At 35.3% G+C, this 27,064-nt stretch overlaps 1 protein-coding gene and 1 long non-coding RNA gene across 3 annotated transcripts; both read right to left on the bottom strand.

The window, feature by feature from the left end:
* Positions 1-86: 86 nt before the first annotated feature.
* Positions 87-2,794, bottom strand: LOC147549899 (Excinuclease ABC, C subunit, N-terminal). Of its 2 annotated transcripts, none has more exons than XM_086665626.1 (4): positions 2,360-2,794; positions 1,514-1,652; positions 1,097-1,230; positions 87-984 (listed from the first exon to the last, which is right to left on the bottom strand). In XM_086665626.1, the coding sequence occupies exons 1-4, from the start codon at positions 2,515-2,517 to the stop codon at positions 210-212; spliced, it is 1,206 nt and encodes a 401-aa protein (XP_086521752.1). In that variant the 5' UTR covers positions 2,518-2,794; the 3' UTR covers positions 87-209. The 2 variants fall into 2 exon arrangements, with proteins under 2 accessions (XP_086521752.1, XP_086521753.1); XM_086665627.1 differs by having other exon boundaries at positions 1,514-1,874; positions 1,925-2,550.
* A 12,525-nt stretch (positions 2,795-15,319) lies between these two features.
* On the bottom strand, positions 15,320-17,458 carry LOC147549898 (uncharacterized). Its single transcript, XR_015237722.1, has 2 exons — positions 16,025-17,458; positions 15,320-15,530 (listed from the first exon to the last, which is right to left on the bottom strand). It is a non-coding gene; the product is annotated as an uncharacterized LOC147549898 (long non-coding RNA).
* Between the last annotated feature and the right edge of the window lie 9,606 nt (positions 17,459-27,064).

Raw genomic sequence — 27,064 nt, 5'->3', positions numbered from 1 at the left:
GAGCTAAGTAGTTCCTCGGGTTCGGGCTATATAAGTTTAGGGTCTCTCTAATCGTAAATAATTCGGAGAAGAATAAGAACAAGATATTTCATTAAGAACTCAACTTGTTTTATTCAAAGGGGAACTGTAACAATACAAGTACAGAGAGTAGCATAGAATGCTTCTTCATAGACTAGAAACATTTGCAGGCGGTAAAAATACATTAAATTCTATAATTGAACGAACATCGGTGACTTAGTCAAGTCAATTATATCAGAAGGTCTCTTCTTTTTACGAAAATAATGAACAATAGAGTTTGGTGAAGGAGTCAACAAACTTATTACCTCAACTTCAGGAGACGAATCAAAACTTTTGGAGGAAGAAGGTGGTTGATCGTTATCAGTAACTTTAGGAGTTTCCGATTGAAGTTTACTTCTCTCTTCGTCCACCAGAAAACGATCTCTATCTTCATCTATTACTGCTGTTTTACTAATACTAGATAATGGGGTTCCCACAGGTGAATCAACTAAAGAATACGAACGTCCACATTCTTCATCATGCTTCTGAGTGAAGGAACCCGCTAGACGTCCGAAACGATCTTCACTAGAGAGAGAAAGATTACGGTTCATCAATGGTGATTGATTGTCAAAACCAGTATCCGGTATCTCATTATCTTCTTCACTTGGAGAATTTGGGTGTCTTAAACAGTCATCCTTGGTCCATTTTTCCCAATCATGATAAATATTTTGATCGACAGCAGCAGTATTATCAACTGATGTATTGATCAATCTTTCACTAATATGTTCATTACTATTGCCACTTCCATCATCTTTATCTTCCTCCTCTTCTTCGGCTTCATTCTCATCAAATAATTGGTTGCCTTCAATATAGCATGGAAGTTCATCCATAGCACAAACTTGGACTTTCATTTGCTTCGGCAAACTTGGGCAACCAGCACAGTGGCTAGTATATTTTGTCGAGAAGAAGTTCACAATGAGCTTCAAGCTGGTGCAGAAAAGCAACCATTTTAACAAATGATTCAATTTAGGTTAAACTCCCTCGCAAGATAAAACAATGCAATTAAAGCAAGGTGGTCTGCCATTCTGAAACATTTTACCTTTGCCATGGCGGAAGTGTAAGCATTGTGTAAGCAAGTTTGATATGCTTGGCAATTCCAGAAAAGGATGTGAAACTTGCAGCTGCCTTCCTTACCGCCAAAGACTCTCTTGGGTGCTGCCAAGCCCATTCAAACTGCAGTTTTTCGGTTGACATAAGTAGTTTAGAATACGATAATTAAGCCCTGAAGCCTAAAACTTAAAGATAAAAAGAAAACATTACGAACCAAGTGAACTCTATTATCGAATACCTTTATATCTTCAAACAAAAACATCCGTCGAGAACTTACGGAAGCTAATTAGACCCTAAACCCTAAAACTTCCTTTGTAGTTGATAAAGAACAGGATTAGGCCAAATCCTGAAGTGAATCAGGCTCTAAAAAATGTGATTAAAACACCTACGTCTTAAGATAAATTACCTGAAGTGCAGATACGTTTGTTGGGAAGCCGTATATGCATAATACCATTTCCCATGGTCGCTTTCTTTTCGTACGCCATGCACCACTAGTCATTTCACCATTGTGTTGCTTAATCCTTCGGCAAGGATTCACTGTAAACCTACATTTACCCACAATTTAAAAAGAAATAATAATGTTATTGCAACACCACTTATACGAATAATATGAAGAAAAAAGAAACGAATTATTTTCGTTCTAATACCCCCATATACTTTTACACTCTGTTTACACCCTAATTTGGTGCACATATGGAGATGATCCAAAGACTGATTTTTTGGGGCAGGACAATCTCATCCAGGTTATAACATCATGAACTGATGAACTTTAAAGTTTTCTAAATCATATTTTTTCTTTCTGAAGAAGGCACCATACTTTAAGGTGTATGAATCCGTGTCTCGAACCCTAGACCTAGAAGGTGGAAACCTACTTGGTAAGTCCTTTCCAGCCAAGAGTTGTTAACTAAATCATCTATTTTACCTCATAAACACAATCAATTGATGTGCTAAAAGCTTTTAGAACAATGTAATTTCGTGTGAGGTTGATCTAGATACTGAATCAATATTCTCCTAACTACTAAAGTGATTCAAGATCCTACAAATTATAAATCAGTTCTGGATCTTGAATCTGGGATCACTAAAATCATAAATGCCCAAGATTTATCTGTAGCGGGGAGTCAGATATGAATCAGAAAATTACAAACAGAGGGTTTAATCTGAAGCTAATAGAGTTAATCCCTAATTTGGGGATTGAAATTTTCATGTAAAGATGTTAAAAATTGAAACTTGATATGAAAGAGGGATGGGTTACCCAATATAAGTGTGGCCTTTGAATCTAGGGCACAAGGAGCAAAGTAGGTAACAGGCGAAGAATCCTTTCTGGTCTCCTTCTTTATCAATTTCTTCAGTTCCTTCTCCTTCTTTATCTATTTCTGATCTTTCCTCCGTTCGTTCTTTCCTCTTCCTCATTTCTCTCGCTCTACCTCTCCCCCTCTCTCTCTCTCTCTTAAATTGACGGCATAATTCGACCGTTGGATACTTTGGTAATTTTGAATTTAAATTACGAGTTTACCCATCTGACTATCTGAAGAGCTTTCACTTAAGGGGTCGGGTGAATCCTCTCCAGTTGTTTTTAAATGTATCTCGCTCTACTTCCTCAAGAGAAACCCTAGTTCCAAATGAAGTAGGCTACATGCTCCATTTGAGCTACTTCACGAACTTGACCGAAAGAAAAGAACTAATGACCAGTAGCAATTTGATATGGGCCTTCAGTTCTTCAATAACCAAGCTTTAAAGAAACTCGGAATATAGCAGTGAATTGAAAGATAAAAACTACTTCGAGGGTAGCAACCTCCTAAACAAGCTTTTGAATAAATTGATCGTAATCTTTTTATTGATTATGATTCTCTTTTATAGTGATCACCTTTAGTCAAACACTAGCTCCTAGATACAAGGAAGACTACTAACTACTTTGACTAATTCAAACAAGAAACACCTAGACTGAAACAAATAACTACTTTGACTTATTCAAATAAGAAATACTAGACTAGTAAATAACTTAGGCACGTATCAATGCGTTCTGCTCGAAATTAACCTTGTCCCCAAGGTTAAGATCTGGAAATCGACGCTTCATATCCAGAAGTCGCTCCCATGTGGCATCGTCTGCTGAAGTTCCTTCCCACTGGACCAAAATTTCAGTAATATCTCGCCTACCTTTGCGAGCTATGCGCCTATTCAATATCCGAGAAGGTTTAGGCTCCAAAATACCCTCATCTGTAACTTGAGGAAGAGAAATTTGTGGCACGTTATGGTTACCTAACTTGGGCTTCAGTTGGGAAACATGAAATACATTATGTATTTGGGCTGAGCGTGGCAAGTCGAGCTTGTAAGCTACTGTCCCAATCCTTTCCAAAACCTCGAAAGGACCAAAAAATCTGGGTGAGAGCTTAAGGGACTTCCGAACAGCTACAGAACTCTGACGGTAAGGTTGGAGTCTTAAATACACCCAATCTCCTACTTCAAAGACACGTTCTGACCTCTTCTGATCAGCAAAGAATTTCATTCGATTTTGGGCTTCAAGTAGATTCTGACGTAACAACTTAAGAACGGAATCACGATCCCGTAGTTGCTCATCCAATAGAGGTAAATTACTAGAGCCATCAACATAAGAAAGTAATGTTGGTGGTTTATAGCCGTAAACAACTTCAAATGGGGAGAATCCTGTAGAAGAATTAACATTTGTATTGTGCCAATACTCTGCCAGTGTAAGGAATTTAAACCATTCTTTAGGTTTGAGGCTAGCAAAACATCGGAGATACGATTCAAGACAACGGTTGGCCACTTCTGTTTGACCATCAGATTGAGGGTGATATGCAGAGCTTAAACTCAAGCTAGTCCCTTGTAATTTGAAACATTGCTGCCAAAATTCACTAAGGAATATTCGGTCTCTGTCACTCACAATAGTTTTTGGCATGCCATGGTATTTAAAAACATAATCAAAGAAAGCATGAGCAACCGACTTCGCTGTATAAGGGTGAGTCAAAGCAATAAAGTGAGCGTATTTTGATAACCTGTCCACCACTACCAAAATAACATCTTTACCTCCTGATTTAGGCAAACCATCAATGAAGTCAAGTGAAATGTCGGTCCAGATTTTGTGTGGAACTGGAAGAGGTTGGAGAAGTCCAGCAGGTTTCCTGTTTTCACTTTTATTTCTTTGACAAACTTCACATTCCTGGATATACTTCCGTATAAAAGAACACATGTTATTCCAAAAAAAATTCTGTTTGATTCGACGCCATGTTTGATGGAAACCCGAATGGCCACCAATGGGGCTAGAGTGTAACTCTTTCAAAACAGCTTCTCTAAAGGTTGAATCAGTTCCCACATATAGTCTCCCTTTATATAATAACCGACCATTAACAACAGAAAATTTCAGAGAATCTAATGTTCCATTCTGATAAGCTTCAAGTTTAGATTTAATATCAGGATCTAGGCGGGCCAGTTGATCAAACTCATGAATCCACCTTGGTTCCATATGAGATAGGACGTGCAAGTTTAAGTCTTGATCACGCCTAGATAATGCATCAGCTGCTGAATTTTGAGACCCCTTACGAAACTCGATCTTATAATCGTAACCAAGGAGTTTAGATAACCATTTTTGTTGTAAAGGAGTACCAACTCGTTGTTCCAACAAATATTTCAAGCTATGGTGGTCTGTCCTCACCACAAAACAGCTACCAAGCAAGTATGGTCGCCACTTTTGAACTGAAAGAATTAAAGCTAATAATTCTTTTTCATAAGTGGAGAGGTGAAGATGCTTACCGCGAAGTTCTTGGCTAAAGTAGGCTAGAGGGCGACCAGATTGCATTAGAACAGCACCAACTCCGAATCCAGAAGCATCACATTCGATAACAAATTCTTTCTTGAAATCAGGAAGGGCAAGAACGGTGGACTGGTCATGGATTTCTTGAGTTCATCGAAAGCTATCTTTGAATGATCGGTCCAAAGAAAAGCTCCCTTTTTTAGCATATTGGTCAGAGGTGCTGCAATTTCACCGTACCCTTTAATGAATTTTCGATAATATCCTGTCAACCCTAAGAAACCTCGTAATGATTTCAGTGTCGTTGGCAAGGGCCAATGAAGGATGGATTCAACCTTCTTTTGATCAACTGCTACTCCATGTGCTGATATTACATGTCCCAAATAATCAACTTCCGAACTCCCAAAATGACATTTTGACATTTTAGCGTGAAGCTTGTGTTTTTGGAGTAGTTGTAGAGTCTGTTTGAGATGATTTATGTGTTCTATCTCTGATGAACTATAAACCAAAATATCATCAAAAAATACTAATATAAACTTTCTCAAGAAAGGTCGAAATACCTCATTCATAAGACTTTGGAAGGTGGATGGAGCGTTAGTGAGACCGAAAGGCATCACTAAAAATTCATAGTGACCATCATGTGTTCGGAATGCCATCTTTGGAATGTCCTCTTTAGCCACACGAATCTGATGGAATCCCGATCTTAAATCCAACTTGGAAAAAATAACAGCACCATGGAGCTCATCAAGCAACTCGTCCACTACAGGTATAGGATATCTATCCTTAATAGTTGCACTGTTTAAAGCCCTATAATCGACACACAATCTCCAACTCCCGTCGTGTTTGCGCACCAATAAAACTGGAGAAGAAAATGGGCTGCGACTTGGTCTTATGATACCTTCATGTAACATCTCTTTGACGATGCGTTCAATCTCTCTTTTCTGAAGTAAAGGGTATCTATATGGTCTAACATTTGTTGGGGCTGTTCCCGGGAAAAGCGGGATGCAATGATCATGTGATCGGCTTGGCGGTAGTCCGGTAGGAGGGGAAAACACATCAGAAAATTCAGTAAGGACTGCCTTAATTCGAGGAGGAGGATCTACTGTTTTTCCAAGTGTACAAGTTTGAGAGATGTGTAGTAATAACCCAGGTGGAGTGGATTTGATTGCCTGTTGTAATTGAGGGCAGGAAAGGAGAGATATCTCCTTAGTCAACACACCTTCGAATTTAACCGGAACACCTTCCTTGATATATTGCATCTGCATCTTAGAAAAGTCCCACAGAATGGGCCCCAAAGTTTTGAGCCAACTCGTGCCCAATACTGCATCATAACCCCCAAGAGAGAGGAGGAAAAAATCAAGTTTGAGTGGAGTCCCCTGTATATCTAATGGAACATCATAACATTTTCCTTCACTAGACAATTTATCACCATTAGCCACCATAACATCAAAACGGGAATTAGCATAAACATGAATACCAACCTTATATGCAATTAGTGGATCTAAAAAGTTATGCGTTGAACCTGAATCAATAAGGATATAGATTGGCTTGTTGTATAAGATTCCAGTAACTCTCATCGTTTGAGGTGATTCAGTCCCTTCAATAGCATGAAGGGATATCTCAGGGGGCATCTCATCACTATCTTCAGGTGAGCAATCCATATCTTCATCACTGTTATTGTCGCCTTCCATAAGAAATAAAGTAACAGATTTACAACGATGACCGGGTTTAAACTTTTCATCGCAGTTGTAACAAAGTCCTTTGTCCCTTCTAGCCTTCATTTCCTCATATGATAATCTTTTCGTCTTTGGTTGAATATTGGGTGGCTTAACTGTAAGTGTTTTTCGCTCCTTTGTGTACAGTTTTTCTTGTAATCGAGCGAGACCGATTGCATCCTTTAAGGAGTCTGGTCGAAAAGACTTGACCATCAACTTAATTTCATCTTTAAGGCCACTTATAAACATACGAGTGAGGTATTTATCCGGAAGACCATCCACCCGTTGGGCCAAATTTTCAAACTGAGATTGGTAGGCAGCAACAGTAGTAGTTTGACAGAGTTTAGACAACTCTCCTTCTGGATCTTCATACTCTGTAGGACCAAATCTTTTCTCAAGAGCTGGTATAAAAGAAGCCCAATCATTAAGTTCACCAGCATGTTGTAAATAGTGATAATATTGTAGGGCTGCTCCTTTCAAGTGAAAGGACGCAAAAACCAAACGTTGTGCTATAGGTATCTGATGCAATATAAAGTACTGATTTGCTAGTAGAATCCAACCAGAGGGATCCTCACTTCCATCATAAGTATACAGATCAACCCTTGGTCCTTTGCTATGTAGTCCGACGGAGTCAAAAGATGTGGATTTGCTGGTCGTGGACCCAATTGAGTGATCTCTCTTCTCAATTACTGAACTTCTGGAGTTCTTTTCTACTGCTAGATTAATCGCAGCAAGTTGCTGCTTAATCTCCTGCATAAAACTATTATTTTGATTGTCGAGTTGCTGAATTTTCTCACCTTGTTTAGCCAAAGCATCTGACAACTCTCGAAAACGAGTTTTTGGAACATCTGGATCTGCCATAGGTCGCAGAATCTAGGCTCTGGTACCACTGATATGGGCCTTCAGTTCTTCAATAACCAAGCTTTAAAGAAACTCGGAATATAGCAGTGAATTGAAAGATAAAAACTACTTCGAGGGTAGCAACCTCCTAAACAAGCTTTTGAATAAATTGATCGTAATCTTTTTATTGATTATGATTCTCTTTTATAGTGATCACCTTTAGTCAAACACTAGTTCCTAGATACAAGGAAGACTACGAACTACTTTGACTAATTCAAACAAGAAACACCTAGACTGAAACAAATAACTACTTTGACTTATTCAAATAAGAAATACTAGACTAGTAAATAACTTAGGCACGTATCACAATTCTCCCCTTTAGAGATTAAAATGAGAAATTTAGGGTTAGGGTTTGTCTGGATCTTGGTGATGTTGAATAAGGAGATAAGAATAAACAGAAATTGAGAGGAAAAAGAAGAGAGAAGAGGAGATGATGCTGTATTAAGACAGCAAATGATAGAGTTTAGGGGTGGGAATTCTACCCGAAAGCCCGATACCCGTCACGTTTACCCGCGCCCGACAATGTCCATGGACGCCCGCGCCCGAAGATGGGTACTACCCGCCCAGCCCGATGATTTTTCGTGGGCGGGCTCGGGTGAAAAGCTCTGCCCGCCACCCCGCCCATACCCGAGCCCGATATGCTCACCCGACGGGTGCCTATAGATGCCAATCACTTTGAGTGTCGATTATATTTCACTATAAAGCCCAAAGTAGATTTAAGGTTTCTCCCAAGATATATAAACTACACATTGAAGCAACCCTAATAGTTTACCACATTGAATTTGAAAAATTCGGTAGCATAGAGAGAGAAAAAGAATCTACGTTGTCTCTCTAGCCGTTTCTCTCTTATTTACTAGACCTTCTTGTGCCAACCTTCTTCTCTATAAATAAGTTATTGGGTACATCTTCCATCTCTATGTAGTGGTCAAATTTTAAGATTATTTTGATGTGAAGGAAGAACAAAGAAGAACTAATGAAACATACAAAGACAAGAAAAAAAGTGGAAGACAACTAAGTCTCATGTTTGCATATATAGATCTATATCAGTTGTTGATTTCTTATGTTACGGAATCTGAGTATTTCTTTCATTCTTGATTTATAAGTTTTGTAAAGATTTGGTATCAATTTGTTTAGAGAAGCTTATTTGAACAATATCAAATTTCTAGAGTTTTCTGATCAGGTAGAAAAATATCAGATAAAGAAACCCGATGCCCGATTTGCCCGAAGCCCGACTTGCCCGATGCTTTAGTGGGCATGGGCGGGCTTTGATCACAGGAGATTTCAGAAATGCCCGCTCGAATCCGCCCGAGAACCCGAGTGGACAGAGGAGAAACTTACCCGATCCGCCCGAGCCCGACTCAGAATTACCCGCGGGTGCCCATACCCGCCCGATTCCCACCCCTAATAGAGTTAAACAAGGGGGAATTAATGAAACCCCCACCTTTTCAATATGCAGATTACTGAAACCCCCACCTTTCAATTATAATTACAAAAACCCCGACCTTTTTGAACTTTTCCGTCACATTTAACGGGGTAGGGCCGTTAGTGAGGTGGAATGACGAAAATATCCATTGGTTAAACAAGCTCCCACGTTTCTGAAATAAAAAACTGAGCGTCTTCGAAAAAATTATGGGGGCACTAATAACCGACTTTATCTTCCCTCTCCCAAACAGCAAACCCACCTTTTCATTCTTTACCACCGAGGACATTTTGGGAGCAAAAACCGAGCTACCACAGAGCAAATTTTGGGAGCAAAAACCGAGCAGAGGTAAGACTTCTTGTGCTTGATCAAGTTAGGGTTACTCGAAGTATGAATCTTGTTGGCTAAATCGATTTCTGAAGCAACTATGATACGTGGGTTTTAGGGTTTTAAATGATTGACTTCGAGGTTGTGTTCAAATTGGGGTTAACTTTTACGAGATCAGTGAAATGTTAGAGTTTTTTCCCTTGATAATTTCAGTGAGTGTGAGACTAATGAAATTCTGGATCTGTCTTTGAGTTATTGGTTTAGTTTCTTATTGCATTTTGTGGCAAATGGTCGTGTTCCTTTGTATCAATTTCCTCAGGAAAATCGTTAGTACAAACCGAGAGAAAGGAAGCACTCTAAGTACCATGCTCTAAGAAGCATTTAGAATGGGAAAACTCTTTTAGGTGCTTTTGTATTAATTTCTTTTCTGTTGATCATCCTAAAGTAATTATGTAGTATTCATTTTCAATTACTTTATCAAGCTCTTAATCTTGGAATCAAGTAAATACTTTCTCTCTCTTTGAATATCCAGCTTCCATGTGATTAGTGATGGCATTTAACATCTAAAGTTTTAGTTTTGAGCCAGTAATTAGGATTTCACTATGAAAGTTTTGAATTAAATATATATGTTTTCAATAACTGATATACAATTAACAAATCCAATGACATCTAACCTAGCAAAAAAGTTTTCAGGACTAGGGTTTAGTTGGGTACCCATTTTTATTAATTAGAATTGGATTATGTGTTGGTAAATCATAGATTTTCAGTGAAATTTGTTAAAGTTCTGAATTTGATATGCAATGCTTCAACAGTTGATATACAATAATTATTATAACTATACAAATACTATGATATTTAACCTAATTGGATCAGATTCCATTTTTAATAATTGGAGTTGGATTATTTATTGACAGATTCTAAAGAGAATTTCGTACAATTTTCAGTTTGATACGTGTCAAATGATATCTAACTTATGAATAAAATTAAATGTAAGGTACCTTTCATATCTTCCGACGACCTTATGAGCTCGTCGAACAAAATGTAAGTTACCCTTTCTTTTTTTTGATTTGTGATGTATGTTTCATGTCAGAATATGTTTATTAACATACTTGACTGACAGGAACCCAATTGGGGGTAAAGGTACTCGTAAGCGAATGGCTGAAACACCTCCACTGTCAGCAACACTAAGTAATCGATTTTCTTCACATTCTCTAATTTCGTTATAGTATTGTTTTATGAGATTGTTTGAAAATGATTGTATTTGTCTTGTAATAAGTGGTGCTACTACTGTCAGCAACGCACCGTTAACCATTGATGACTATACAGTAGATGATCCTTTTGATCCTATACCCGTATTTTTTGAGGTTGAAATTGATCCGGTAATTAACAATGTTGTGGGATTAGATGATATTTGTGTTGAAGAGGAAGATGAAGATACCTATTGGGATGAACATGGATTTTTGGGTGAGGGCCATGAAGAAGAACCTGATGTGGATGCTGGAGATGAACCAGAAGACGAAGGGGCTATGGAGAATGATAATCCTTCTACCCAACAACCTCCACTGTATTTTGATCAAGCAAAAGAAGATGAAGAGTTTGGTCAATTTGTTCAGGACACTGAGGTGTTGGAAGACTTCGAAGTGGAGTTCAATGATGAAAGTCAAGTCCCCCTTGAATTTAAAAAAGGTATGGTTTTCTCATCTGTTGGCGTATTTAGAAAGATGGCTAAAAGATATGTTGTTTTGAATAAATTTGAAATGAGACTTCCAAGGAGCGAAGGTGATAGGATAAAGTGTGTTTGTATTGGAAAACCCAAACCTAATCATGGTGTTCATGAAGTTAATGATGTCAAACTTTGTCCATGGTATATGTATGCGTCTGAAGTTCAAGGTACAAAGACAATGAAAGTCAAGAGAGTACATAATGAGCATACATGTGGAAAAAGGATTAGTTTGAAAAATAGTAGTGCCTCTTATGTGTTTTGTGCAGATGCCGTAGAAAAACATGCAAGGAAGAACCCGTCTGGTTTTAGTTCGGTAGATGTACAAAACTATATATGGAGGCATTTCAAAGTCAAAATAGATTACATGAAAAGTTATAGAGCTGGGTGTCTTCTTAAAGATAGGATTTTCGGAAGTTTTGAACAGTCATTTGTTATGATACCAGTATTGTGTGAAAAAAATTCTAGAAACAAATCCTGGTAGTATTGCACAATATGGTATAGATATGGTAACTAGGCAGTTCAAGTATTGTTTCGTTGCATATCAATCTTCACTGAATGGATTCAGGAACTTTTGCAGACCTATAATAGGTCTAGACGGATGTTTTCTGAAAGGTAGGTATGGTGGGACTTTGTTGGCAGCCATCGCATTAGATGCAATAGGGGGTTTGTACCCGTTGGCGATTATGGTTTGTGATGTAGAGAATGAAGCCAACTGGACTTCTTTTCTTGAAATACTGAAGCTGCATTTGATGTTGTCGGGAAAAAGTATTACATTTATGAGCGACAGAGGAAAAGGCCTTCTATCAGCAGTAGAGAAAGTGTTTCCTGAAGCTTGCTCTAGATTTTGCTTACGCCATTTCTTTGCAAACTTTAGGAAGTATTGTAAGGATTCTTCCGTGTAGAGTCTTATGTGGAGGGCCGGAGTAGCACACAAAGAGGTAAATTTCGAAAAGTACATTACTAAGATTTGAGAGTTGAACTAAAAGCATATGACTACTTGATGAAGGAATCGAAGTATACTTGGGCTCGAGCATTCTATGACAAAGATTCAGAGTCCGAGCATACAACCAATGGTATGAGCGAGTCCTTTAATAGTTGGGTAAAATTGTTGAGGGACAAACCGATATGTGTGTTATTCATCAAACATAACCAAATGCTTAGGGTTATGCATACACATAGGAAAGAAAAAAGTAACAACTGGATCAATGATTAGTTGGTCCCGAGGATGCAAAAAGAAGTGGAGTTAATGGAATCTACAGTTTGCCTGTACACTGTTGATTGGGCTAACTTGAATGAGTCTGAAGTGAAATTGACCAACTCTGAAAAGTGTTGGACAGTCAATTTAGTCGACATGACTTGCACTTGTGGACAGTGGCAACTGAGAAAGTTTGTTTGTGTTCATGCTATATGTGCTACAATGGATATTGGTGGTGCAGTATATGAAAAGTATGGTTTCCTACTTATTTATACTTATGTTTATCCTTTATGTAGATGTAGATTTATATCTCACATTTGTTTATCTTTTATGTAGCATGTGTAGTGCACTATATAGATGTGGGGCATACAAAAATTCATATGAAGGAAGTATACATCCAATTGGTGATTCTACTGAGTGGGTAAAGGTATGGTTTAATGTTAAATGTGCTTTTTTAATATTTGCTTTGTTGTTTTAAAGACTTTTGTTTTTTTCAATGAATTTTGTTGTTTAATGTGGGGGACTCTTTTATGTGCATGAATGCCTTGTATTGTGATGTTTATTACGTTATGCAACTAGGTTTTCTTCCTTTATAAAGAGGTTAGGGTTTCTAGTTTCTTATTCTATCCTATTTTGAATATGCAGCCTACCACTGAAACAGTCAATGCACCTCCATTGAGGAGACAACCGGATAGACCAAAGGTGAATAGGTATAGGTCTGCCGGAGAACCAAATCAAACGCCAACAAGCCAACTCAGGAAGTGTTCAAGATGCAAGGAGCCTGGTCATAATGTCAGGAGCTGTAAAGGGGGTGCTGTCGGAAGTAACTCAAAAAAGAGTACAACACCCGTAATAGGGAATCCTTCACAAGTTGGAGAGTCTGCAACTCCAACTCAATCTGTAGATCATGCTTCACAATCACGGGAAACAGGTACTCCTAGGGCATCAACACCAGCACGGTCTCTGAATGAATTAGCAGCATTACGGGCGTCAGCAGCAGTAGCAGCATCACGGGCATCTAACAAGGATAAAGGTAAGGCAAAAGTGGGCCCTCAAGTGTCTGTTACACAGACAATAGGAGATGCAGGTGTCATCAGCAACAACAACTTTACATTTCACTTTTAGTTTATGTTGATTTTTATGGTAGTTTTCTGTTGAATCGGTGTTAGTTTTTTATCGGATGGATGTTTGTGAAATGAATGGATGTTAGATTTTAAAGAAATGGATGAATGTTAGATTTTTATGGTAGTTTAATGATTGGAATGGTATGTACTCTTTTTTTATGAATATCATCTTTTTTAATAAGAACACACATACAAATAAGAACTACAACTACTAAAAGACATAAAATGAAATTACAAGTAGGCACTAAAACTTAAATTTAAAACCTAAAAGACATAACTACCACAATAAGAACTACAACTACTAAAAGACATAAAATGAAATTACAAGTAGACATTAAAACTTAAATTGAAAACCTAAAAGACATAACTACCACAATAGACATTAAAACCTAAATTTAAGTTTTTGTGCAACTCCTTAGCATATATCATCTAATGTGATATCTAATTTGGACTTGTTTTTCTTCGATATAACATCGGACAACCAGAGAAATTTGTCACATTCTAAACATTTCAAAAATGGAATACCATCGTTGGGAACTTTCTGTGAAATCAACAACTTCATCCTACCTTTACATCCATTTTTCTCACATGGATATAAATTCTAAGGACAATGCTTGAGAAAGTGGTTTTGTTCTCCACAACCATGACAACCACTTTGAAATATCGATTTTTTTGACGAAGACGACAAAGTAACTTTTTTGAGTTCATTCTTGAACCACCAAAATTTAACGCATTCGGGAAATTGGCAAGTAAGAAATTTTTCACCAAATGAATTAGGTTTGCCGGATACCATCATTTTCCTAATTCCATTGCAATTGTCGTTTGTGCATCTAGAATACATCCATGAACAGTCTAACACCGAATGTCCTTGTTGATCGCAAAGTTGACAAATAACCTAAACATAGTGAATATTGAAAAATCAGTAATTATATAAATCAATTAAAAGAACTAAAGTAAAAAAAAACTACCTCTTGTTGTGATCTTGCATTTTGATACACATTTGATGAACTTGAAGAAGCCATTAAATAACTAAAGTAAAACTTGTTGATGGAAGGGGTGAAGTTTATATAGTGGTCTCAAACTTGGGTTTAAATAGAAAAAAAATTGCATAAAAAGGAGCAAAAAATAGCCAAAAAGTGGTCAAAAGGTGGGGGTTTTAGCAGGTGTATTTAGAAAAGGTGGGAGTTTTAGTAAGAGGACAAGTCTGTTTAGAAAAGGTGAGGGTTTCAGTAAGTGTATTAGAAAAGGTGGGGGTTTTAGTAAGTTTATTAAGAAAAGGTGGTGGTTTTAGTATGAGGGGTAACAAAGTAATATTTAAAAGTATAAAGTTAAATCTAACAGAATTTTTAAAAAGGTGGGGGTTTTTGTAATTATAAATGAAAGGTGGGGGTTTCAGTAATCTGCATTATGAAAAGGTGGGGGTTTCAGTAATTGCCCCTTATCGAATCTGATGATGGTAACACATGCTCGACATTGTAATGGTCTCATAATGCTCACAAACTAGTTTGAACTATAAGTGTACGCTCATGCCACTACAAAAACACGTCACTTTTATAACGGCTAAAGCCGTTACAACAGCTCGGAAAGCCGTTATAAAAAGCTTTTTATAACGGCCAAGAACCGTTATATAAAATAAATGGGCCGTTATAAAAAGTCCCGTTGCAAATACAGTTGTAACGGCTTTAGGCCGTTACAGTTACTCTTTTTATCACGGCTTGGTGTGGGAGAGCCGTTATAAAAAGGCTCACCAAACTGGCGGGAATTTTGGTGGCGGCAAATGAGAAGGGTAATTTGTAACGGCAAATTTTAATAAAACTGTTATATATGCTGTCTCTTGTAACGGATCTTTTGAAAGAAGCCGTTATAAATGCCACCTTTTGTAACGGCTTTGTCCAAAAAGGCCGTTATAAATGACTGATTTGAAAAAAAAAAATTCAAAAGCTCTGGAATCCCGCTAGCAAAATATTGCAGCTTTTACTGATGACCCTGTTTATAATTCAGAAAACCAAAACAAAGCAGACATCTCAAGCTAACCACACAATAAATAAAACGAAACAACTCATATTGATTGATAGTAACACAAGTTTCAACTCATCCCTTCACATGATTCGATCCAACCCAAACATACTACACAAAAAATCAAAATCTCACACGCTTATCCCTTCACATGTTACATTCAAATCATCAGCAGGAGTTAGACCACTTCGTACCCCGACCTTGTATAGCTCCACATTGCATCATCTTTAACTCATATAACTGTTATAAGAGTTACAACACGTATTCAACTCAATAGATCGAAAGTTATAGTCTAAAACCCAAAACTAATACACAAATTAGATTCAAAACCCACAATTAGAAGAAGATCAAATGAAATTTAAACAAACGACAACCCAACTCAGAACAGCAACCTAAACCTAGAAGTTCATTAAAACATAAATCAGATTCGACAAATATAAACAAACGACAACGGAAGATTAAACCAACTCCTTCTTGAATCAGCGTTTTATCTTCTTCAATCTAAACCTTCAAATCTCTCTCTCACTCAGGCTTGTGTCATGACTTTCCTTTTTGTAATAACTGTTTGATTTATATCTAAATTGTTTGTTATAACTGATCAAATTAGTTTATGTGTATTTCAACTAGTTTATAATCCCTTGAAAGGTAAGCAATGTGGTACACAACAAACTTAATCTTAATTTGCTTATAAGTACTCAAGCATTGCCACATTACGTAAAAATATCTTCACAAACCTCAGCCAGAGAAGCCACTCTTTCAAGTCGTTCCTGACAAAATCTTGTGAATGATCGATGTTTGGAGCAGCATGAAAGTTATCTCCACTACTCTTGTTGCCTCTTCCCTGTGGAGAGAGAATGGTTATTCTAGTTAGTCAATCATCACAGAAATAAGCAATCTTAGACATCTGAAATGCATGTATAACTTCAGGTGGAGATAGGTAAAGGATGAGCAAGCATTCATGAAAATTAACAGTGCATCACCATGTTGTCCAAGAACTATTTGTTAATGTACAACTTGTATTCCTGTCAGACGCAGAAGAGGATCAATAATAATGCAAAATTTGATACATAATCTATTCATAACTTGCCCCCTGTAGATAAAGAAACTAGAAATTTTGATCAAGTTTACGCATACATAAACAACTAGGTCAGATATCTGAAATACTTGACAATGTAAAGCTGGAGTAAGACACTAACGTGGTTTTGCTATGTCGGTAACTCATTAAGGATTAAACTAGTTCTTTTAGTCCTTAATTGCAGCCCAACCGAGTTAAATTTCAGATGTTCATATGGTGGATATGGAGTTCTAGAATGACTAAGGCCTCTAATTGATGACCTTTAGTAGAACAGAAATCGGCAAAAATCTATCACCAATTTTTTTCTTAAACCAAATTGCAAGAAAATAGTTATCCACTTCAAAAACTCTATTGCCCGGACAATGTGGGATGGTACTAAACTACTAATGTAATCCTTCATTTATCCCTATATAAGATTCTTTTATATCGACTCAAAAGTCATTATATTAGTGCATGACAGAGGTACATCATAACTACTATCACAAAGATAACTTTTGTCTTTGTGGCTATATAAAAACCCTTAAAAAGACCCTACCGGACATGAGCTCTTCAAATGTGAACGACCAAATACAAACTTCATTACAATTTAGAAAATTGTACTAGTATCTCTAAAAATAGATAAATCTACTACAGGACTATAAGCCTTTCTCTGAAATTTCACCCGGTTGGGAAGGAGAAAGTAAAGTAGTAATGAAAGTCACCATACATCAACATAAAGTAGTAATGAAAGTTACCATACATCAACAGAAATCTGGCAAGGAAGAAAGAAAAGAAAAATCAGAATTACTTTGCAGATTCCGCTTTCATAGATGACCATGATTCATAGAAAATCAAGGAAGAAAGAACCAAACTTTTCTTGACATTAAAGGCACAACCAACTGAGCAAGTTTTTGAGCGGATGCACAACTAACTGAGCAAGTTTTCTGAGTGGATGACCAACCAACTCAGTAACCAACATTAGGCAGAATTTTGCTATGTTGGTCCGACCATATGCCAATTATATTGATTCATCTTCTTCTTTATACTAATTATTTCACCTCTGCTTTAGGCAGAATTTTGCATTCATGGGTTTGTAATCGAAGACTTATATGTTTATCATTAGGTGATGAATTTTTCATCAAGGTAAAACAAGGTAATCCGTGTAGTTGACCACAATGCATGACCCGAGATCTTAGATGAACAAATAGCAAGTTCGTACCTCCAGAAAGATGGGAGTAAAAAATCTTGATAATATGCGTCGATAAGTAGTTACTCTATGACCTGAGTCCAGTTTCTCTTCTACCTGCAAATTAAGTCAATTACAGGGATTAAGAAGTAGAGATGTACATCCCACATATAAAAAGAAATCGCCATTCAATAAAGTAGCCAAGACTTATATTTGCTGTTCTTTTTTTTTTAATATGAATATGAATGTCCTATTGTTTTGATGCACGCTATTTTCGCTTTCAAATTACGAAAAATAAGAGTGTGAGCTGCAATAGAAGGACAAAAAATTACAGACAGATAACCAAAATTAATTTCTACAACTCTAAAGACATATGTTATGCAACAGGTTTAAGACGATACGACATACCTCCTCTATCTCCTTTTTCTGGGAAGCTTTTGAATCTGTTGATCTCCAAGCAATATACAGCAGACGCAATCCAAAGAATGCATAAAGAACTGCATATGACCCCAAATAGAGAACAATGATAAACTAGTAATCAAAGAAAAGAAGGGTATCTAAGCTGGCCTCTGGAGCTATAACATCACACATGCCACTAAGGTTTGGTTATTCCACTAAGGTTTGGTAATATATCCAGATCTTGGATCCAACAGGGAAGAAAAGTGTTTCATGGAAAGATTTCATAAAGTGTTGAATTAACTACAAGTTAACGTCAGAAATATCATCTCATTTTTTCATGAAGTGCAAATAAACTTAAAGACAACCACCACGGAGACGAAGAACAAGGTGAAGGGTTGACTCCTTCTGGCTGTTGTAGTAATATAGAGTTTGCCTACCTTCAAGCGGTTTCCCAGCAAATATTAGTCTCTGTTGATCCAGTAGAATCCCCTCCACGTATTCAACTTTAGCTTGCACATCATCTATGGTGTCTGAACTTTCCATGAGAAAAAGAAACTATAAGATTTGATATTCCAGCAACAAAATTCCTGAGAGTTCAACCAATAAATGAAATAAGAAAAACAAAACTAATCCATGGAAAAGAAAAGCAACCATCAATGAAATATTGAAAACCTAATTTCAACCACTAATTAAGTTGAAACTTCAAACATCAAGGAAGATTCAAGGTAAAACCCTCACCAGAATCTTTATTGTTGTTGGAATCAAATAAACCCTAAAATCTTTTACAGATTTACACATCAAAGTGGTTAGAAGTTGAAGATTTCTCTATGAATTTCATCAACCTAAACCCTCATTCATATTTCAAAACCTTTGTTGTTGCTCACTTCCCATCAAAGTGGTTAGAAATTGAAGAAATAAAAAATAACTAAAGTGGTTACAGATTGACACAAGAATGAGAGAAGATCTTACCACAAATCAGAGAGAGCGAGAGAGAGAGGGAGACAACGAATGAGAGTCTGCTTTGCTTGGCTCCTTCGCTGTTGTCGATTTGTCTGATAGACTAGAGATAGAGAACAAATCAGACTCAAAGATAAAGTCGAACAGAAGCAAAGATGAGAGAGATCTTGCCAGAGTTTGAGAGAGTGAAGGAGAATGAGCTCAGACTGAAGGAGAACGACGGAGAGAACGAGTAGCAGAGTTAGAGAGAAAAAATAATGATGGAGGGTCTGTTTTCTAATTTAGGGCTTCCAACAATTATAACGGCCCACCACGCAAAAGCCGTTACAAGGTTTTGTTATAACGGTCGCAATACAAAAGAGCCGTTACAAAAAGAGTTAATTGTATCGGCAGGGCAGCCGTTATAACAAAAGTTTTAGGCGCAAATGTGTGGCGCCATTAATTCAGTTTTTGTAACGGCCTTATTTTGACGAAGGCGTTACAATAACCCAATTGTGAGCGGCAAATTACGCGACGACTCAATTAGGTTTTTTGTAACGGCTTTTTAGCATAGAGCCGTTACAAATTAGCTAAGATTTATAACAGCTGCAATGAAGCCGTGACAAAAGCTTTATTTGTAACGGCTTTCTGGGAAGCCGTTACAAATAGCCGTTACAAATGTGACGTTTTTTTGTAGTGTGCTTTGTGAGTGACGAGACATTCTGAGTAGGTTTACGAAGTTTTCGTAAAATAAAAAACCCTCACATGTTAGGCTTAAGTCTTGGTCTCTAAAGTGGGAACAATCACGATAACTACTCAGACTTGGTGTCACACGTGATATTAGGATTGAGGACGACTCGTCGTTACAGGTAGGGGTGTACTCGAGTCGAGTCGAGCCGAGTAGTAAGATGTTCAAGCTTGGTTCGTGTATTTGACTGTCGAGCTCAGCTCGAACTCGTTCGAGTAATTGTCCACTTGTTCAAGCTCGGTTCATATAAGTTTGAAAGAGCTCGAACTCGAACTCGAGCTCGCATTGTTTTAAGCTCGTTTATCAAAATAATAATGTTTAGCCTAAATGTAATTAAGGTGTGTGACCAAAATGTTTTTAAGTTTTCAACCTAACATCCAGCGAAATCAAAATTGATTTCATATAAATCACTTTCTCTAACACTCCAACCCTAATCGACTATCATTATTAACTGTTTTGTTCTTTAATCTTAAACGATCTCATAAATAAACATTTATTATTAATGTCAAAGTAATATATTATTAAATAAACATTTATTAAAAAAATATATTAATATACACATTTATAAATAAACATTTATTAAAAAAGCTTTATTGAATAACTATTTGTCAAAAAGTTTTTATTCATATAAAAAACTTTACTAACAAGCATTTAATATATTAGCATTTATTAACTAAGCATTATCAAAATACAATGAATTATATAAACATTTTGATATTTTAGTTCATAATACATTTTGTTATATAAACATTTAAAAAACTGAACATTTTAGTACATAATACATTTTTTTATATAAAAAACTTTACTAATAAGCATTTAATAGATCATCATTTATTAACTTAACACTATTAAAATATAATAAATTATATAAACATTTTTATATTTTGATATTTAAAAAATTGAACATTTAAGTAAATAATTATTATATTAAAGTTTGTTTAATAATTATTTTTTAATAAAAAATTAATTTTAATTTAAAAATGAGAGAGAACCACATTTATTCCTCGTATGTTTTCAAGGATATGAGGAAGGAGGAGAAGATAAGTTTGGATCAGGCTACATCATTTTGTAAATTAGAAATATAAATAATGTAATACTAATATAAATGATGCAATAGAATTGATCAAAGAGGTAATGGTACTTGCAAGTGTTTCAAAGCCAAATTCGTTATTTATTGTTGTATTCCCGCAAATTAGAGGAAAAATCGAGATACATAGTATGTCAAAGAAAACCAAGATGTAACTTTATTAGAAAATGATCTTGACAGTATCAAGGAGGTATAAAATTTTGATACTTCTTTTAATATCTTTATGTCCACTTTGTAGATATTGAAATCGAGATATGTTTTTCTTGACTTAAACAGTTTGAAAACTTAGCTGTGTCTTTCTTTACTATCACATACAATCAATAAAAATTTACCCATGGATAGAAGCTCTTATAAGTATCATAGTAATATATTAAATAAACATTTATTAAAAAATTATTAAATACACATTTATAAATATAAATGTATTAAAAAAAACTTTATTAAGTAAACATTTGTCGAAAGAAAAAATTTATTTGATATTTTTTAGAGTCCATAGGTATATAGTCCAAAATAATGTTCAAAAAGGGTTTAGGATCCAATCTTCCCAAAAAATAGATTTTTAGTCCTTTTACCATATAGACATAAAAACCCTCGCTTTCTAAAACATAGTCCCGTCAATGTCTCACCTTCATATTTCACGGGTTTTTTATTTGGGGGCAGAAAGAATCTGGAAAGGCAAGATTTGGACGTGATTTGGGGGTTTTTATAGGAAGTAACGGATCAAGGATATTTTCCAAAACAGATTTTGAAAATGGATATTTTCCAAAACAGATTTTCTCTCTCATCCTTTCAGATTTGGAAACCAAATCTATATATCACTTTCTCTCACTTAACTTTCAGATTTGGAAAGAGTATATTTTCTGAGATCAATTAGCGTGATTTATGGGTTAATATTCAAAACATATATATCAACTTTCTCTCACTTAACTTTCTCTCACTTAACTTTCGTTTTTACTCATACATAAATACACATCGAATACAAATTATGAAACAAGTTCGTAAATTATGTGTTATTTATGACGAGGAAACCATCGTTTGTCATGTATACAACGTAATTTATCATATGTATGTGTGGCATGTCCATTATGTACCATTGAATACTTAGATTATTTTCTAACATAAATTACTTGTTTTTTACGCGTACATGTCCATTATGTACCATAAATTATGGTAACATGTTAGGAAATGTAAATCTGAAATCATGTTTTTTGTAATAACGTATGTGATTTATCATAAATTATGTATATATAAATTATGTATATTGTATAGTAAATAACACAACCTTTGTACAACTGAAATGAAATTTTATTGAACAATAATTTGTGTTTTATTGTAAATGAAAATAACATAGTAGACTAGGTAACTTAAAAACAAACTCCGTTGGAATGTTGCCCGATCTCTCGATCCTTACTGTCTTTGGTCTTCCAGGTCTACGGCGAATCAAACATGGTAGTGTATTTGACTCTTCATTAAATGTACGTGGTTCATCAAAGTTAGGGGCAGGACTTATATGTTCCTTTTAAGTCTTCACATAAGACTCCGTTATCCACACAGGATCATAGAAACAATCTTCTTCATCGTAATTTATACTTCTATAGTTTATGTGATGGTTCCGTAGGAAATTCCATCAGTGCTGGTTTACTACAAGAAAAAAAAAACATGTACATTAGTTAGAAAAACTTATAATTTATCATAAACGACATTAAACAATGAATAATTATCCATAATGTTTGATAAACTTCAACATGTGTTGGAGATAAATAGTATTTTAGTTTGAATCACATTGACACTGTAATATAACACAATTATGTGTAATTTGCTATAAATTACATGTACTGTTTCAGATATTACTCAATTATACGTACTTTATGAATAATTAAACATTCTTTTTAAATAAGGCTGCTAAAGTATGTATAACTGTTAACAGATTACATATATTTTACATTCTGTTATACAGTTGCAATACGGCCAAAATTGGCATAATGTACTTTAAAGTATGAAAAATTTAATACGAATTACTTATAATGTACATTCTGTTAAGAGGAACCGTACGGAATAATATCTTGATAAAAAATTGTACGATTGCAAAGTTCTGATGTGAAGAAATGTCAGAAAATCAAAAACCTAATATCAGAAAATCAAAAATCTAAATTACAAATCTGAAATCTTCTGTATGAAAAAGAGAATGAAAGATGTTTCAGTTTTAGAAAAAGATCAAAATCTGGTTTGTAAACAAAATAATTAAAACGATTTATTATCAATAGGAAAACTAAATCTAATGAAATATGATATGATGATTCAATGATAAAGTGATTACAACCATTTATAAACAAAATCATATAAATGTTAGAAGATGTTAAGCGAAAACATAAATTTGAAAGATGGTTTCTTACCTTATAATAAGATGAAACTGTAGATCTTGAAAATAAACTTGATATGAAGAGATATAAATGGAAATGGAGTTCTGAGCTTGTGTATTGGATTAGAAGACGAATGTTTGAATAACAATCTAATGAAGATGAAACAAGATTTCTGAGTTTAATGGAAGTTTTGTTATGTGAATCGGATTTAGAAAGAGAGAATAAAGAAGTTTCGGTTACTGAAAATAATGGATCACGTTTCTTTATTTAGAAACGTGATTGGAGAGGGAATGTGAGAGATAAAAATGGAAGATCTTTATGGATTTTGAAGATAAATCAGTTATAGTATATATTTTTTTTGTTTAGAAACGTGATTAGAGAGAGAATGTGGGAGATAAAAATGGAAGAAGATCTTTATGGATTTTGAAGATAAATCAGTTATAATATATATTTTTTTTGTTTAGAAACGTGATTGGAGAGAGAATGCGGGAGATAAAAATGGAAGAAGATCTTTATGGATTTTGAAGACAAATCAGTTATAATATATGAGGAAGGTTAGATTAGGAATTATGATTTATTTGGTATTCTAGGGATTTGTGTTTTCTCTCTAGATGGGACCAAATGGACTAGATATCCATTTATATTATTATTTTGGTTTTGAAACCCTTTATAGGATTATAGAGGACTATATCTCCTATTAGGACCCGTTTTTTGGGCTATAAACTAAAAAATTATATTTTTTATAAAAAAAACTTTTTTTTAATAAGTTTTACTAATAAACATTTAATAGATTAACATTTATTAACTAAACATTAGTAAAATACAATAAATCATATGATTATATTAAAGCTTAGCCCAAAATAAACATTGTTTAATAATTGTTTTTCAGTGATAAACTAAATGTAATTTAGATATCAGAGAGTACCACAGTGATCGTCTTACGTCATAAAGAAAGGTAAAGAGGGAGAACAAGACGATGTTAATTATTGCTATTGATGGCCTTGAGACTAAATAAGATGTAACTATGTGCCTTAAGCCTACCGATAAAAAGTCTTATCACTTATCGCTTTTGTGGTCAGGGCGTGGTGAGGGGTGCAGTCGCACCGAGAGACCCATTTTGAGTGGTGGTGAAGAATAGAACATAAGTAGTATATGTCGTTTTATAACATAAAGTATTATATATAGCTCAGTTGACGCGGGGCTCATCCACAACCTTAATGTAATTAGGATTTCACTATGAAAGTTTTGAATTAGATATATATGTTTTCAATAACTGATATACAATTAACAAATCCAATGACATCTAACCTAGCAAAAAAGTCTTCAGGACTAGGGTTTAGTTGGGTACCCATTTTTATTAATTAGAATTGGATTATGTGTTGGTAAATCATAGATTTTCACTGAAATTTGTGAAAGTTCTGAATTTGATATGCAATGCTTCAACAGTTGATATGCAATAATTATTATAACTATACAAATACAATGATATTTAACCTAATTAGATCAGATTCCATTTTTAATAATTGGAGTTGGATTATTTATTGACAGATTCAGGGTGAATTTTGTACAATTTTCAGTTTGATATACATGCTTTAGTAACTGATAGTGAAATTATACGTGTCAAATGATATCTAACTTATGAATAAAATTAAATGTAAGGTACCTTTCATATCTTCCTAACAACCTTATGAGCTCATCGAACAAAATGTAAGTTACCCTTTCTTTTTTTGATTTGTGATGTATGTTTCATGTCAGAATATGTTTATTTGCATACTTGACTGACAGGAATTCAATTGGGGGTAAAGGTACTCGTAAGCGAATGTCTGAAACACCTCCACTGTCAGCAACACTAAGTAATCGATTTTTTTCACATTCTCCAATTTCGTTATAGTATTTTTTATGAGATTGTTTGAAAATGATTGTATTTGTCGTGTAATAGGTGGTGCTACTACTGTCAGCAACGCACCGTTAACCATTTTAAACATTTCAAAAATAGAATACCATCGTGGGGAACTTTCAGTGAAATCAACAACTTCATCTTGCCTTTACATCCGTTTTTCTCACATGGATATAAATTCCAAGGACAATGCTTGAGAAAGTGGTTTTGTTCTCCACAACCATGACAACCACTTTGAAATATCGATTTTTTTTTACGAAGACGGCGAAGTAACTTTTTTGAGTTCATTCTTGAACCACCAAAATCCACCGCATTCGGAAAATTGACAAGTAAGAAATTTTTCACCAAATGAATTAGGTTTGCCGGATACCATCATTTTCCTAATTCCATTGCAATTGCCGTTTGTGCATCTAGAATACATCCATGAACAATCTAACACCGAATGTCCTTGTTGATCGCAAAATTGACAAATAACCTAAACATAGTGAATATTGAAAAATCAATAATTATATAAATCAATCAAAAGAACTAAAGTAAAAAAAACTACCTCTTGTTGTGATCTTGCATTTTGATACACATTTGATGAACTTGAAGAAGCCATTAAATAACTAAACTAAAACTTGTTGATGGAATGGGTGAAGTTTATATGGTGGTCTCAAACTTGGGTTTAAATAGAAAAAAATTGCATAAAAAGGAGCAAAAAGCAGTCAAAAAGTGGTCAAAAGGTGGGGATTTTAGTAAGTGTATTTAGAAAAGGTGGGGGTTTCAGTAAGAGGCCAAGTCTGTTTAAAAAAGGTGGGGGTTTCCGTAAGTGTATTAGAAAAGGTGGGGGTTTTAGTAAGTTTATTATGAAAAGGTGGGGGTTTCAGTAAGAGTCCAAGTCTGTTTAGAAAAGGTGGGGGTTTCAGTAAGTGTATTAGAAAAGGTGGGGGTTTTAGTAAGTTTATTATGAAAAGGTGGGGGTTTTAGTAAGAGGGGTAACAAAGTAATATTTAAAGGTATAAAGTTAAATCTAACAGAATTTTCAAAAAGGTGGGGGGTTTTTGTAATTATAACTGAAAGGTGGGGGTTTCAGTAATCTGCATTATGAAAAGGTGGGGGTTTCAGTAATTGCCCCGTTAAACAACAAACTTAAATAACATAGGAAGGAAATAAGATCAGAGAAGATAAATGATGCAGGGGCACCTGGCGTGGAGGCTTTTTCCATGGCCAAACCGGGCCATAGGTCGTCCGGCCATGAGGAGTAGTTTTTAGGAAGTCCCAATTTTAGTAAGATTCTTAGAGAATCTAGGTTTAGGAAATTATCTTATTTTAGTATTTCCAATAATTGGAAAGGTCCAGATTTGAGTCTAGCTATTTAGGAAGTTGCAGTCTTTTAATTATTTAGGAAAGTCTAATTCAAGCCTATCTAGGAAAGTCCAAAATCCTATAAAAGGATATCTAGTTTGTCCATTATCCTCAGATTGAAGAGAAAACCCCTTTGAAGTTTAATAAAGTTTAGTATTTTCGAGTTATTTCATCTTTATTTTATCGTTCTTGTTAAGTTTATTCGTCTTCTTTAATTCCGCTGCGTTTCTACATCATGTGGTATTCAGAGCCACCAGAGTTTTGGGCGAATGATTCTGGAATTTTTTTTCCAAATCACTTAATTCAGAATCAGTTATATTCTATTCCTCAAGAGAGTCATAATCAACTAGATTATACTCATCAAGGGATAACGAATCAATGCTTATGTACATCTTGTTTTTCTCCAAATAACTCGTACGATTATCATTGGAATCCTGGAGAAACCTTAAGAGAAAACCCATCACAACCTCCATCTTTTTATTATCCGACATCAACCGCACCACCACCACCACCTCCGTGCTCTAATTATACACCACAACCTTCGCCTTATCAATACCAACCACCACCAGTGTTTTCTACACCATCACCTCCATCTTATTACTACTCTACATCAACCCCATATCTTTCTTGTCCTCCACCATATTCACCAACACCCCCATCTTCCTATTATACACCAACATCACCCTCACCACCACCTCCATACACTTATTATTCACTACAACCACCAACACCGATAGAACCATCTTCTCTTCACCGTTCC

This window comes from Eschscholzia californica, unplaced genomic scaffold (assembly GCF_041429995.1).
Source record: "Eschscholzia californica isolate CP2 unplaced genomic scaffold, dmEscCali1.0.p SCAF_3, whole genome shotgun sequence".
Classification (NCBI taxonomy): Eukaryota; Viridiplantae; Streptophyta; class Magnoliopsida; order Ranunculales; family Papaveraceae; genus Eschscholzia; species Eschscholzia californica.
This window is presented reverse-complemented; position numbering and strand designations above follow the sequence as displayed.

Bases quoted from the DNA above. Each gene is read 5' to 3' on its own strand.
- LOC147549899 (XM_086665626.1), bottom strand. From the start codon at position 2,517: ATGAGGAAGAGGAAAGAACGAACGGAGGAAAGATCAGAAATAGATAAA. The intron at 1,653-2,359 runs GTAACCCATCCC...GGGTAAATGTAG, and splicing joins AAAGGCCACACTTATATTGG to GTTTACAGTGAATCCTTGCC. The intron at 985-1,096 runs GTAAAATGTTTC...TTTCTGCACCAG, and splicing joins ACACTTCCGCCATGGCAAAG to CTTGAAGCTCATTGTGAACT.